This window comes from Chiloscyllium punctatum, chromosome 18 (assembly GCF_047496795.1).
Source record: "Chiloscyllium punctatum isolate Juve2018m chromosome 18, sChiPun1.3, whole genome shotgun sequence".
NCBI lineage: Eukaryota > Metazoa > Chordata > Chondrichthyes > Orectolobiformes > Hemiscylliidae > Chiloscyllium > Chiloscyllium punctatum.
Genome location: NC_092756.1, coordinates 101312266 through 101328727, shown reverse-complemented (window position 1 = coordinate 101328727; position 16462 = coordinate 101312266). Strand labels below are relative to the sequence as shown.

Genomic DNA, 16462 nt, shown 5'->3' with positions numbered 1-16462 from the left:
TGCCTCTACACTCTTTATACATTTCAAGAGATTCATTTGCTATCTGGACTTCAGGATTAAGTTATGAAGACAGATTATAGAAATTAAACTTGTTTTCTCCAGAATTTAAAAGGTTATGAGGTGATCTGATCAAAGCCTTCAAGATATTAACAGGAAAAGACAGGTTAGATAAAGATAAACTGTTTCCACTGTTTGGAGATTCTGGGACTAGGGGCATAGTCTGGGCGTTAAAGGCCAGACTATATAGGAGACCTATTAGGAAGGATGTCTACGCCCAAACTGTGCTGGTGGTTTGGGACTCTTTGGCAGTAGATGGTGGATCAAGTACTAGTTTTAAATTAGAAATGGATCACCTTTTCTGTTAAGTGAAGGTATTGAGCGATTATGGGCCAAAGGTTAGACCACAAACCAGCAATGGTCTTATTTAAATGGCAGAACAGACTGAAGGTGCTGAATGGCCTTCCTCTATTCCTATGCAACAAGATACGATTGATATGTGGTAGCCATATGTCAAAGTGAGTGATTTTTTTTTTACATTTTGAGAGAAATAAGAGCGTAACAAAGATGATACTACAAAACAAAACTTAGATGGGTGGCACGATGGTTCAGTGGTTAGCACTGCTGCCTCACAGTGCCACGGGCCGGAGTTCGATTCCTGCCTCCGGTGACTATGCAAACTCCACACAGACATTCTTCCCGTGTCTGTGTGGGTTTCCTCTGGGTGCTCCAGTTTCCTCCCACAATCCAAAGATGTGCTGTTCGGGTGAATTGCCCATAGTGTTAGGTGCATTAGTCGAGGTAAATATAGGGTGGGTTACTTTTCAGAGGGTCGGTGTGGATTTGTTGGGCTGAAGTGCCTGTTTCCATACTGTAAAGAATCTAATCTAATCTAGAGAAATGTGTATGAAAACCAAAGCTGGCCTGAAGTGAATTGGCAAATTTTAGATAAAAGGATAGGTTAATAGAGATGCAGTGGCAGGTATTCGAGTTGATATTTCACAATACAAAGTACAGCTACATTTCAAAGAGTAATAAAAATTCCAAGAAATGGACCCACTTTTTTGGTTAACTAGAAACTTTAAAGATAGTAACAATCTTCCTTTTTTAAACAAAAGTACATAAATCTGCAATGGTAGTAGGTCAGAAGACTGGACAGAATATAAAATCAACAAAAATGACCAAAAAGAGGATAGAAAATTCCAGTAGAAGTGAAAGCTGGCCAATTTTTTTTAAAAAAAAGGAGGGTCTAAAAAATATTTAGTTAATAAGGTGAGCAGTGGTCCCACAAAAAGTGAGACTGGACAATTGATTATAGAAATGGCAGATTAATTGAATAGATTTTATATTAGTCGTCTTATGCTGTGACAAATCTCTGGAGCAGGCGAAACTTTAACCTGGATTTTTTGGCTCCGAGATAGGTGCACTATACCACAAGAGGCTCCCTCTTAGAGTCATATGGATGTACAGCATGGAAACAGGCCCTTCAGTCCAACCCATCCATGCTGACCTGATATTCTAAATTAATCTAGTCCTATTTGCCAGCATTTGGCCCATATTGTTCTAAACCATTCCTATTCGTATATGCATCCAATTAAATGTTGTAATTGTACCAACCTCCTCCACTTTCTTTGGCAGCTCATTCCATACCCTCTGGAAAACGTTGCCCCTTAGGTCTGTACTAAATTTTTCCCCTCTCATCCTAAACCTATGCCCCCTAGTTTTGAACTCCCCTCACCCATTGAAAAGACCTTTTATGTATTTACCCTATTTATGCACGTCATGATTTTATATACTTCTATAAGATCACCCCTCTGTGTCTGACGCTCCAGAGAAAACAGCCCCAGCCTATTCAGCGTCTCCCTATACCTCAAACCCTCCAACCCTGGCAACTTCCTTGTAAATTTTTTCTGAACCCTTTCAAGTTTCACAACACTCTTCCAATAGGAGGGAGACCAGAATTGCACACAGTATTCCAAACATGGCCTAACCAGTGTGCTGTACAGAAGCAACATGACCTCCCAACTCCTACACTTCATACACTGACCAATAAAGGAAGGCATCCCAAATGCTGCCTTCACCGTCCTATTTATCTGTGACTCCACTTTCATGATAGAAAATACAAGTACCATCCCAGCAGTTGAAATGGAAAGAAGGGAGGAAGTCTGAAAACACAATCATCTAGGAAATGACATGGAGTAAATTGTTGGGGCTGCAGGCTGACAGAAACGTGGTCCAGATGGACTTCAGACCCTAGGATAAAAGAAAATGGTGAGAGAGTGAATGTATCGGTTTTAATTTTCCAAAACTTGATTTGTAGATATTCCATTAGATTGGAAGATAATAAATGTTATTCCTTTATCTTAGAGAGAAATAGCAAAAAAAAAGACCATTAGAGCTTAATAACAGTCATAGGGAAAATGTCATAACTTTATTATGAAAGTTATAACTGGGCACTTGGATAAGTTCGAGATAATCGGGCAGAATCAACAAGACTTTGCAAAAGAGAAATCATGTTGGCCAATCTATTGGAGTTCTTTTGAGGCAATACAGGCTGTTTGGCAGGGAACTGGTGGGCATGCTGTTCTTATTTGATGTGGAAAATAAAAGCTTATGGTGTAAGGGGTAGCATCTTGGCATGGATGAAATTTTCTCTGGCTAAGAGGAAATGGTAGCTCAAGTCTCTTTTAGTTTAAGATGTAATGAGTAGCGTACTGCAGGGATCCCTGCGGAATCTCTACTGTTTTCTATTTATATAAATGACTTGGATGATGGGATTGTTGCCAAATCTGCTGATCATACAAGGATAGATAGGAAAGTAAGTTGTGAAGACGACACAAGGAGGTTATGAAAAGATATAGCAAATGGAGCATAATACGTGAAAATGAAATTCTTCATTTTGGCAGGAAAAGTGAAAAAACAGTATATTACCTAAATGGTGAGGGCTCGGAGGTGCAGAGGCATCTGGATATCCTAGTGCATGAATCATAAGATTTAATATGCAGGTATAGCAAGAAATTAAGAAAACTAATTGAATATTGACATTTATCATGGGAGTTGAACTCAGCAAGTAAGGAGGTTATGCTTCAGTTATACAGGATACTGATGAGACTGCATCTAGATTACTGTGTATGACATTAGTCACCTTAGTTAGGGAAAGATGTGAATATACTGGAGGCAGTTCAGAGACGACTAGCCCTGGGAATGAAGAAAGGTTGGACAGGCTAAAATTGAATCTACCAGAGTATAGAGTCAGAAGTAACATTTTATTAAAAGATGCAAGGTCCTGAGGATTTTGACAGGGTAGGTGTGGAGATTGATGCCTGTGTGGAATCTAGAGCTAGGGTCCCCGTTTAAATGCCAGGATCTTTAAAGCCAAGATTTTTTTTTACTGAAGGTTGTGCATCTATGGAATTCCTTCACCACTTTTTTTAAAGAATGGCATTTTGAATATTTTAAGGCAGAGATAGATGGATTCTTAACTTTTCACCCTTTTTTTATTTATCAGAGTGATCTGTTTGTTCAATGGATGGCTTTGATTATTGCTGTTGACTATTTTTCACTGTAGAGGTAGGCTAAAAACATGTTCTCCTCCACCACTATGGAAGCAGTTGTCAGGATCTTGCCTGAAATTTTCCCTATATATGGGATCCTGACATGGTTGTGTCAGAAATTGGACCGCGGTTTGCCCAAAAATACTTTCAGCCAGTTTGCAGCCACTTTAGATTTGGACATGTTACCAGTTTGCTGAGATACATACAGTATAATGAGGAAGCTGAATGTGGGGTCCAGACAGACAAGTCCCTTTTGAAGGAAAATGCTGACTTTTATACAATATTGTTTAAATTACCCAGCCATCCCCATTCGTGTGGTTTATTGCCATCAGAATTGCTCCAGATATGAAAACTGGAGAGTCTATTCCCTATCCAGTCAAGGAGGTACAATAGCTGAGACCATGGGACTATATAAAAATGTTTGCAAAAATAAAAAGTCTTAACCAGTCAGCAGGTTGCTAACAACATGTTTCATTTGCATGATGGCTACTGCACTTGGGCATAGGGCAGCAGGTGTAGATAAGAGACCCCAATAGCAATGGGACAGATATCCCAAGATTCAATTGACTAGCAATGATCATTTGTTGCCCATAGATGACTAGAAAAAAGTTCTGGGATTTGCATATTAATCAATTGAAACTTATATCCCCATTCTAAGTGATTAAAGATTTAACAGCAATCTAGGTTTGTCCAACACATCACATCAGTTGTATGACACTTTGATCTTTTACTACAAATTCTGTGTCCTATGATCCTGCCCCACTTGACAAAGGCGCAGTACATTGAAAGCTTGTACTTTTGACTAAACTTGTTGGATTATAACCTGGTGTTGTCTGAATAATAAATCAAATCAGTCATTCAATAACACTTGGGGTGAACCCAGTGAACAATGTCATGATGGTGATGATTTGCAGATCAATACAGTCAAGATCAGAATTGAGGCCACAATCCACAAGCCAAAGAACTACCAATCTTCTAAATTTGAAGTCTATGCATTCTGGAAGATGTGTGAAACCTCCAGACTGTCTAAATTTATGAAGTCACAGACTTGTGCAGACAGTGTGTGGAAGGTCAGGCAGTCATTACTGTAGAAATGGATAAAACCATTAACTTATAATTTTTAATTAAGGGTTTTTTTAAAAAACTTGCATTAACATGGCTTTGGAAGATTTGATGTTGAAGTTGCATTAAGCTCCATTTAGTCTATGGGTAGAATCTTGGGGAATTGCACAAAAGCACTAGGATCAGGAGTAGGCTGTGTCTCCCTTCTAGCCTGCTCTTCCATTCAATAAGATCATGGCTGATCATTTTGTGGCCTCTGCTCCAATAATGCACCCTCTCACCAAAACCCTTAATTCCTTTACTGTTCAAAAAATTATCTCTCTTTTTGCTTTAAAAACATTCAATGAGGAAGCCTCAACTACTTCATTGGGCAGGGAATTCCAAAGGTTTATAACCCTCTGGATGAAGAGGTTCCTTCTCAATTCAGTCCTAAATCTGCTCTGCCTAATTGAGGTTATGCTCTCTTGTACTATTTTCACCCACCAGCGGAAACATCCTCTCTACTTCTACCTTTATCTATTTCCCTTTGTAATTTTATGTTTCTATAAGATTCCCCCCTCATTCTTCTAAGGTTCAATGGAGACAGACATGTTATCTGTGGCACCTGATAGTCTTGTAATTATGTCTAATGTGACAAAGTAATTTCTATCAATTTTGTTTTGCAATAACCTGCTCTTGTTACATAAATTTGATGATTTGGAGATGCCAGTGTTGGACTGGGGTGTACAAAGTTAAAAATCACACAACACCAGTTTATAGTCCAACAGGTTTAACTGGAAGCACACTAGCTTTCGGAGTGTCGCTCCTTCATCAGGTGGTTGTGGAGGATTGTGCCTTACAATTGTGTCCTCCATAACCACCTGATGAAGGAGCGATGCTCCGAAAGCTAATGCTTCCAATTAAACCTGTTGGACTACAAACTTATTACGTAAAGGGGTAAAAACAATGACTGCAGATGCTGGAAACCAGATTCTGGATTAGAGTGGTGCTGGAAAAGCACAGCAGGTCAGGCAGCATCCGAGGAACAGGAAAATTGACGTTTCAGGCAAAAGCCCTTCATTCCTGATTGAAGGGCTTTTCCGACACGTCGGTTTTCCTGCTCCTCGGATGCTGCCTGAACTGCTGTGCTCTTCCAGCACCACTCTAATCCATTTTCTTTTTAAGACTTATCAGTGATCTGTTGTGTGAAATGCCTCACTGAGAACACTGGAAATCAAGCTCACCTGTGCCCCCAAACCCCCCAATTCCTGGAATCCTATCAAAGTAGGCACATATTCTTCAGTTTAACTGTCTGCTTAGATCCAGGTGAACAGAAAACACCGACCAGGCTTTTGGACTTAATAAGAATTACTATTTTTTTTATAAACAGATTCTAGCGACAGATAAAAAAATTGTACTATGACATATAATGCTACTAGTTAAGCTTTACGCCTCTTTTAAATCTTCTATACACACGTGCACATACAGAGACAGACTAACATTGATTTTATTGGTGTCGGGCCAAACTGAGAAGATGGCTTCTGTCCACAGAACTATTGGGTTCACTGAAGTGATCTTTAGTTTCCTGGACTTAGCATCTCTCTTTCAGGTATTCCTTTGAAAGAGGGTCTGAGCAACCCGTTTGCAAATTAAGACTCTGCTTTAACTAGTTGTTTTTAATGAATAAACTGGCTTTATTCAGGCTTTAGGTTTTTTAGAAAGACCGACACAACTTCCTCTTTTAGAGGTGTGACAGCTACTGGCCATGTCATCTAACATTTTCTTTGTAAGAATGAAAAGGGAAATTGGTGGCACCATTGCTCAACCACCCAGTGACCAATAACCAGGAAGCCCATTAACCTGCTCAGGAAAAGCCGTTTTCCTAGTTGACTATCCATCACTTTTTTTTTCCCTGAAACCTTCCAAATCTTTTCCTTTTCAGGATTTGGAGATGCTGGTGTTGCACTGGGGATGTACAAAGTTAAAAATCTCTCAACACCAGTTTATAGTCCAACAGGTTTATTTGGAAGCACTAGTTTTCGGAGCGCTGCTCCTTCATCAGGTGGTTGTGGAGAATAAGATCATAAGATACAGAATTTATAGAAAGTTTAGTGTGATGTAACTGAAATTTATATATTGAAAAAATCCTGGATTATTTAAGTCTCATGTTTTAGAATGGACATGTTAGTTTCAATTCTTTCATGTGTAAATCGCAAACATTTAAAAGTTACATTCTCAAGTGAACTTTAACTATTGGTGTCATGTTGGCTCAGTAATGCATTTTAAGGTGTGAGACTATCTGTGCAACAATGGTCAGACTGATTCTAATCTAAAAATTGGATTTAAAGAATCTTACATGGATTCATGCAGTTTTTGAGCAAAGTAAAATGTAATTCTGCAATTACAAATTCACTCCTCGAACTGTGTGTGGGGGGGGGGGGGGGTGAGGGTTATGAGTGTGTCTGTCTGTGAGAGAGTGTGTGTATCTGTGTGAGTGTTAAAGGGTACAAGTCCGTGAGAGGCTGACATGACACCAATAGTTAAAGTTCACTTGAGAATGTAACTTTTAAATGTTCTGTGTGATTTACATATGAAAGAACTGAAATCAATATTCTCGTTCTAAAAGATGAGACACTTAACAAACAATGCAGGTCTTTTTCAATATATAATTTCATGTACATCACACAGTAAACTTTTTTGCTATAAATACTGTCTTATGATCTTGTACTCCACAACCACCTGATGAAGAAGCAGCGCTCCAAAACCTTTCAAATAATTGTCTAATTCTCTCTTCAGAGCCACAATTGAATCTGCATCAACCACACTAGTGCATTCCAGATACTCTCGCTGCATTTTCTAAAGGGTTTTCCTCATGTCATTGTCTCTTTTGCTAATCACCTTCAGTTGTGTACATTGGTTCTGGATAATTAGTGACAATTTAAACTCACAACATAGGAGAGCTGAAAAGGAAACAACCAGTTCAGTCTTTCCTAATGGATGGAAGCTTTCAGTTCACCATTCCTGTAAATATTGTATCTATTCCAGTAAATTGTTTGATACTACTGTTTGAAAGCTGTTATGTTTAAAAATGAATGGCAGCATGTGTTTATATCCTGCTCTGTGGTTTAGAAAGGCAGAATGATGGATGCATCCAAAAATGGTGCCACGTGGTCTTTTATATCCACCTGGCACCTCCAGACTAAAGTTTCACCTGAAAGACAGCGTCTCCAACAAAGCAGTGCTCCTTCACGACTGCACTGGAATGTTAGCCTTTTTTGTATTCCAATCTTGGAGTAAGATTAAGACTAAAACATACAACCTTGTGATTCCGAGACACGGTGCGCTATCAATTGAACCACAGCAGACACACAGTTTCTGGATTGTATGGTGCTCTAACTATAACTGTTTTGTTCTTTATTTACTGCATAAAGACAGTGCTTATTTTTATATTTTTACGATTAAAAATAATGTTTTTGTGTTCGTTGGTCATTTAATCGAGAATATTTTGCAAGTTTGTAACAAATTGAAGTTTGTTTTAATTGATTGAAGAACACATGCTATCGGCCGGCAGCTGTCAGCACGGGGTCCCACTGCTGTTGAATGACTCTGCTTGTTGTCAGCTTGCACTTTCCAGGCTGTGTTTTTACTGTGCTCCAATTAAGATCTGCAACAGGTGGTGTTAGTCTGGGTTAGCAGCTGTTCAGAATGAGAGATGCTAAAGAAGGACTGCCTGTAAAAAAATAATTTCTTCACAATGCCCTTCGCTGCTATTCAGTTAGGAACCAGCTACACCTACCTTGTATCAGAACACACTCCGATGTGCGAAAACTGCTGATCACAACATCATTTGCTTAAGGGCCACCCATTTGTAGCTTGGGTTTCAACAAAGAGCAAAAGCAGATGTTTGAAAACTTCATTCTCCGCCCATTGTGAAGAGCCTTCAGAAGTATAAACAGTAGATTCTGTTTAAAGTACCTGCTATTGAAAGAGTATTTTTAGGTTATACAGGCAGTTCTATTATGCAATGGTTGTGTTCTTATGTAAGCCCGCATTATAGAAAAATTGCACTTTAGAAACAGCACTTGAGGTATTGGTGATGTAATCATGTTACAGCCAACGTTTCAAAAATTTGCGCTTTGAAAACATGTCCCTAATTCTTCAACCACGTTACAGCGAATTCACATTAAGGAAACGCAAGTTAGAGCAGAACCACCTGTAGTACTAGGATGATACACTAGTGGGAGAAGGTCTGGCATTCGAGAGAAGAACATTTTGAGTGTACAAATTTGTGTAACAGTATGGAGGAGTTTTTGTTTAACCTTCCAGGGTACTGTGATTCACTGGACAGTCTCATTATGCATATAAAGCATATGTCCTATAATCTATCCCTCCACCTCTGTACTGCACGATACAAAACTTTTACTGAAACAAACGCCCATTAACTTCGCAGGGCATTCATAGTCTCTAAGACCAAAATCCAAGTATGGCATCTGTTCCCTGAGTGATTAAGGATTTGTGCCACAATGTGTATTTATACAGCTCCTTTAATAGCATACAATGTTCCAACACACTTTTTGATCTTCACCCAGAGAATAGTGGAAATCTGAAATGTATTGCCAGAGTGTAATTGAAGCAGGAAACCTCAACATTGTAAAAGTATTTGGATGAGTACTTGATGTCATAACATTCAAGGCTATAGGCTGAGTGCTACAAAGTAGGGTCGATTTTTGTCAGTGCAAATGCGATAGGCTGTGCTAGATGATCCTAAGGAGTACAGGTGGGAAAATTTGAGTTATGGTCTCAATCACATCAGCCAGGAAATTTAGTTAATGACTGAGCAGGCTCAGTGACTGATTGGTCTACTCCTTCCTACTTCCTATCTTTTTAGTGTTGAAACCAATTACCTCATTTTCCCTTATTATACTCTATCTGCCATCTTGCTGCCAAGTCTTAATTTGTTTGACCCATTTGCACACACTTCTGGCTGCGCTTTCCTGTAATGTCCAGAATGTTTGCAGGTCCCAAGCCCATTTATAGCCTCAGCATGTACCTGCCAGATTGATTTTTTTTGAGACATCTTCCTGATTAATCACCTGCACCTTTTTGCAGTCCATTTAAGAACAGTGGATCATCCAGGGAAGCATTTGGCCTAATTGACAGCCTTGAGCAATGCCCAAATGACAGCCCTACTGAGAGACCAACACTGCTGGGAAAGAGAAAGACTTAGTGCAAAATGGAAGTGCACACACAGGCCTCTGTTCAGGTTGTGAAAATTATGGCAAAGTGCTATGAAGGGACCTTGAGATAAAAGGTTGTCCTTCCAGTGACAATTCTAGACACCAATAAGCACTGCAACCCCAATCTTGCCAATTAATTCTGCCATCCATAACCTTCTGTGCAGTGTAGTAATTATCTCCGGAGGGAGTTTGATTCCTGAAGGACAGGTCGGGATTTTGAAACTTAGAAAAGTTTATTGTGGAGGGAGAGAATGACTTTGGAGCCCGAATTAATTGAATTGTCTGACACTGGTCCTTTCCATGGTGCAGATTGCCAGTACCTGTGGCTGCTCAAACTGGGAAAGTTGTCTGGAAGCAGCACCTGAGATCTGACCTGGAGATCTCTTGTTCCATTCCTGGTCTATCAGCCTCCAAACCCATTTCCAAGGGGTTGGGAAAATTGTTTGCATTGTCTTTCTTTAGCTGACTATGTATCTGCAGCAAAGTTGGATACATTACCCTTCACTCTTTTAATGTAGATTACAAATCCTGAGGCACCAATGTTGGTTCTTGTGACCAAACTATGGCCTGACATTTAAAATGTGCCTTTTTATTCCTACTATTCTTTTCTGTATTTTAACCAATCCCCTATTCTTACCAATGTAAATCCCTCCTCAAGTCAGTGAGCCTGTATCTTGCACATCAATGGAATGAGGGAAACAATTAATGTCCTACAATCAAATCGGAAAAAATAGATTTGACCAGTTTTAAACAAATAGAAATGTAGGAAAAGGTGGAGAGAGGATAAAGAACAAAAAGGAAAATCTTGAGTAGGATGGAATTTCGAGAGATTGTTGACCAAGGAATGATGGCATAAGGGAAGGTGACAACAGAACAAATAAAGAAACAGAAATCCATCTGGAGGTGATGCAAATCTAAAACAGAATGATCAATGACAGCTGGTGTTGAGACTATGCAAGGGAAAGGTTTAAATTTGAAGTTAATTCCATCTTGAGTCCAGAGGGCTGTAGAATATATACATGATGGGTTTATTGGTCTTCCTACAATGGTATAGTCTAGGGAAACAAAGCCAGGTCAAAATGGAGTGTCTTAAGGAATTAAATGATGGGCAACTGAAAGTTTAGGATCATGTTTGAGCAGTATACCAAAGTGTTCCAGATCTGGTCTTGCAATCTGTTCTACCTCCCCAATATACAGATGACTGCATTGAGTGGTGAATACAGCAAGCTGAACTGAAGACATTCCAAATAAATTGCTACTTCACCTGATAGGAATGTTTGGGCCTCGAAAAGTGAGGGGGTTAAATAGAGAGAGATTCTTGATTAGTAAGGGAATCGAGCAATACAGGGAGAAGGCAGGAGAATGGGATTAAGAAACATTAGCCATGATTGACTGACTAGCAGAGCAGATTTGGACCAAACTGCCTAATTCTGCCTTATAAGAGAAGCTGAGCTGACAGATGTTGTTTCTTGTAATCTCTGCCCTGATTTTTCGTGATGTATTATTTGAGGACGTTATCTTGATTGGATTCCACAAACCTGCCTCCAGTCTACCTTTGCCAGATTGATTTTTCCACGATGATAGATTTAAGTTTATTGTCACTTTAGTACAGTGTACACTTTTCACTATATTCTTGTACCATGTCACCATACACAGTACTGTCTTTGGTAAAACATATCTAGGTACAGAATACTTTAGTTACAGAAATAGTAAAATAAACTAAAAGATAGTGTTAAGCACAAGTATGTTAAGCTGAGACTGTTCCACATTTCTCACTCAATTCTCCCTTTTTGTGTTTCACTCAGATGATATAATTCTTACAGCATTTGATAGTGCAATGATTTGGTTGTAATTGATGTGAATTCCATTCCCCTTTCATCATTAAAGTGAAATGCAGTAAAATGAAGGGCCCACTGAAAACACTGTTGCAATGCTGCAGAAATTCTGAACGGGACAAATGTGCTGTTTTCAAGAAGCTGAATTCTTAAAATGTCAAAGTGGGTAGATAGGTAGAAAGTTGGAAGTTAGAAGTGTTTTCACTTTATTAACCTGTGAAATACAGAAGGGCTCATGAACAATTTTTAAGATTAGGAGCTGAATTGTGAAATTACAAAATCTCTTGGATGTATGCTTGCTTGTATTACTTAGCAGAACAAAGTCCAGTCAAGTCAATCCCACCTGGCAGTAGACCTCCCCTCCAGTGGGCTTCCTACTGGCTGACTTGGTGAAGATGAACATGATGGAGAGAGGAATTGGTGGAATTGGCCACAATGCTCAGGATTATTTTTTCTTTCTTTTCACTTGGCTCTCTTTCTATCATTTTTTCTTTTCTTTTGGAGCTGTTTGTGGCAGGTTAGTCAGTGAAATTAGCATGGCAGTTAGAGTAGGCTGTGTGCTGAATAGCAACTCCTCCTGGTGCTCCGAGGTAATGGTGGATACAGCTCCTCACAGTAACTGGAGGTGGTGGTGGCAGCGACAGCAGGAATGTCCTCCTGGCATCGGGGTTGGTGGTGGCAGTGGCAGCAAAGCTTCTCCAGCAACCAGGACGGTGGCAGCAGCAGACTTTTCAATATGTCACCTTGCTGGCTTCGCCATCTTCGAGGAGGGCAGCTGGAGCGGGCCTCTTGACAAGATAGCGACAACAGCCTAGTCCAGCAGAGGAGCTGGAGACTCCTGGCTGAGATAGGCATAGAGCAGGGACTCCTGGCACTGGTGAGGCAGCAGCAGCATGGTGTACCCAGAGCTGGAACTCCTGGTGTCATCAAAGTGGCAGTGGAGTCGGAGTTCTGGTTGCAAGGCGTGTGCATTCAGCATGGGACTTAGCATCCATGGCGGCATTGGTGAGGTTGGCCCAGCAGTGAGGTGATGGCGCCTAAAGAGTGGCAACTCCTACATTGGTGGATCTGGAGCAGACCGCAGTGGAGGGGAGAAGGTGGCACAGGTATCAGTGGTGAGCTGGCTCAGGACCCTTTCAGTCATATCTTTATCCTTTTTTATTCTTAAACTAGGCCGGATTGTAGCGAATGTTGAAGCTTTTCACTGTACTTCTGCTGTATTATTCACTGTAAAACGCAAGTGACAAATTATCATTGCAAATATCTGATAAGGATTTTTTTGAAAGTTAACTAATGAGTATTATCTCAAGTAATTTGAAATGTTAATAGAAAATTATTTCCCCTTCCTTCATACACTTCCGTGTTCTCAGTGAATGCTGCGCTCCGTGTGGAAAAGTGTCAATGTAGTTTCCTAATACACAATTGATACATTGAATGGGGAGTTGTGTGGTGCTGGGAAAGCACAGCAGGTCAGGCAGCATCCGAGGAGCAGGAGAATCTACACTTTGGAAACATAGATTCTCCTGCTCCTCGGATGTTGCCTGACTTGTGCTTTTCCAGCACCACACTCCACTCTGATCTCCAGCATCTGCAGTCCTTACTTTGTTCCTATCCAATGTCCGAGAATGGTCTAGTCTCACTGTCATGGACTGTTAATCCTGATACCCAAGTAATGTTCTGAGGACCTGGGTTTAATCCCATCATGGCAAATGATGGAAATTGAATTCAACAAAAATCAGGAATTAAAAGCCTAATAATGACATGAATAGATTATTGAGGAAAAACCTATCTGGTTCACTAATTTACTTTTTAGGGAAATAAACTGTTATCCTTACCTGGTCTGGGCTACATGTGACTCCAGGTAAAAACAATGACTGCAGATGCTGGAAACCAGATTCTGGATTACAGTGGTGCTGGAAAAGCACAGCAGGTCAAGCAGCATCCGAAGAGCAGGAAAATTGACGTTTCGGGCAAAAGCCCTTCATCAGGAATAGAGGCAGAGTGCCTGAAGGGTAGAGAGATAATGTGTTTGAGTTTTAATTTCCCCCTACATATTGAGGAATGCCCAATGGGTTTGGTCAATGATGCCCTCATCGATGGATGAATGTTTGTTTTCTCCTGAATCTGCATGTAGCTGTGCAATTCCAGAATAAACCTAACAATGTGGGTAGTGACCATTGGATGATGGTACTAGACTGTGATGAAGATCAAAGAAGTAAATGTTGAAGGTTAAAACTTCCAAGAACAATTATTTGGCTGGTAATTGCTTACCTCCCAACAAAGTCTTATGAACTCTTCTTTTCAAATGTCTCTCTGTCTGTCTCTTCATTGCCTCTCTCAATCACTGACACTTTTTCTTCCCATCTCCAAGTTAATTACAAGATTCTTTTTCAATTGAGAAAGGAGAAGAGCTACAGTGGAGATAAAATAACTCCCAGTGATCTCCTAGCAGCTGCCATAACTGAACTTGTGCTGATTATCATGCCCCGAGCTAGTCCAATAAAATAGCAAATATCCATTTCAGGTTGAGGTGCATCACATATTTGATTTATTCACCAGTTCCTAAAATTCTTTTTACTTTTTTACCTCAGATGTGCTGTGCTGTCCTCCAAGCTGAGGCTTGGAGACCCCAGACCATTAAAATAGAGACAAACAGTTGGAGCGAGGGCACCAGCCCTGACCACAACTCTGAGACAATGAATGACTCAATTGAGAAGAATTTGGACAATGATGCAGAGGGTGTGTGGAGTCCTGACATCGAGCAAAGTTTCCAGGAAGCTTTAGCCATTTACCCACCATGCGGCAGGCGAAAAATTATCCTGTCGGATGAAGGAAAAATGTACGGTGAGTGACAGATGCTTTGATTTCACGGAGGAGTAAACTGTCAGCTGTACTTTAACACTGAAGGCTGATTCCTCTCTTTTTATTGCTTCTGTTGAAATGAAGTATTATCCAGAGACTTCACTTTACTCAAAAAACCTTTTCAAAATAACCAGGTTTAAAGTGTTTAAATTAGTTGAGTGGGTTGCAAATGCCTTCTCAGCACATCTTGTTTTATGCTTGTCCATGAGCAGCTTCCGATTTTGAAAATTACTGAACCTTCACAAAACCGTGAGTAGCCTCGTTATTCTAACATATGGTACATTCCAGACTGCTGAATGCACCGGCAGCTCAATAGGAGTGTCGCTCCCAGGCCAGTTCCGATTTGTGTTCACGTGAAAACAAGTCAAGCAGTTTGAGAATATAACTGCCCCACCTTCTCAGTGACATCACCTCATCAATCTTCTGTATGAATGTGGGAGGAAAATTTGATGTGAAGGGTTTCCAGCAGGATAGATCTAAAAATTTCAGGTTTTAAATGGTAGCAATTTTGCATTTATATATTTTCTTTTCATGAAGGTTCATATGTCCATGAAATTCTGTGAAAGGGAAATTTGTGTTTTAGAAGCACCAATTTTGAAAGTAAATAGAACATGGAACATTGCAGCGCAGTACAGGCCCTTTGGCCATCTGTTGTGCCAACCTGTGGAACCAATCTGAAGCTTATCTAACCCACACTATTCCATCCTCATCAATATGCCTATCCAGTGACCACTTAAATGCCCTTAAAGTTGGCGAGTCCACTCCTGTTGCAGGCAGTATTCCATGCTCCTACTACTGAGTAAAGAAATTACCTCTGACATCTGTCCTATATCTATCACCCCTCAATTTAAAGCTATGTCCCCTTGCACTAGCCATCACCATCCGAGGAAAAAGACTCTCCCTGTCCACCCGATCTAACCCTCGGATTATCTTGTATGTCTCTATTAAGTCACCTCCCCATCATCTTCTCTCAAATGAAAACAGCCTCTAGTCCCTCAGCCTTTCCTTATAAGATCTTCTCTCCATACCAGGCAACATCCTAGTAAATCTCCTCTGATCCCTTTCCAATGCTTCCACATCCTTCCTATAATGCAGTGACCAGAACTGTACACAATACTCCAAGTGCGGCTGCACTAGAGTTTTGTACAGCTGCAGCATGACCTTGTGGCTCCAAAACTGAATCCCTCTCCCAATAAAAGCTAACATACCATATGTTGTCTTGACAACCCTATCAACCTGGGTGGCAATTTACAGGGATCTATGTACATGGACACTGAAATCTCTGCTCATTTGTATTACCAAGAATCTTCCCATTAGCCCAGTACTCTGTATTCCTGTTACTCCTTCCAAAGTGAATCACCCCTCTTTTCTGCATTAAACTCCATTTGCCACCTCTCAGCCCAGCTCTGCAGCTTATCTATGTCCCTTTGTAACCTGCAACATCCTTCAGCACTATCCACAGCTCTGCCTCCCTTAGTGTCATCTGCAAATTTACTAACCCACCCTTCTACACCCTCATTCAGGTCGTTTATAAAAATGACAAAAAGCAGTGGCCATAAGACCATAAGACATAGGAGTGGAAGTAAGGCCATTCGGCCCATCGAGTCCACTCCGCCATTCAATCATGGCTGATGCGCATTTCAGCTCCACTTGCCAGCGTTCTCCCCGTAGCCCTTAATTCCTCTAGACAACAAGAACCTATCAATCTCGGCCTTGAAGACATTTAGCGTCCCTGCTTCCACTGCACTCCGTGGCAATGAATTCCACAGGCCCACCACTCTCTGGCTGAAGAAATGTCTCCGCATTTCCGTTCTGAAATGACCCCCTCTAATTCTAAGGCTGTGTCCACGGGTCCTAGTCTCCTCGCCTAACAGAAACAATTTTCTAGCATCCACCTTTTCAAAGTCATGTATTATTTTGTACGTCTCTATTAGAT

General features: G+C 40.5%; 1 protein-coding gene across 7 annotated transcripts in view; it reads left to right on the top strand.

Annotated features, from left to right (window-relative positions):
- Nucleotides 1-16462, top strand: part of LOC140489438 (transcriptional enhancer factor TEF-1-like) — an 87478-nt gene that overhangs the window by 8316 nt on the left and 62700 nt on the right. For all 7 annotated transcript variants that reach the window (XM_072588997.1, XM_072588995.1, XM_072588994.1 and 4 more), the window contains one exon: nt 14256-14508. In XM_072588997.1, the coding sequence (XP_072445098.1) occupies nt 14256-14508 (253 nt within the window). The remainder of the gene's footprint in view (nt 1-14255; nt 14509-16462) is intronic.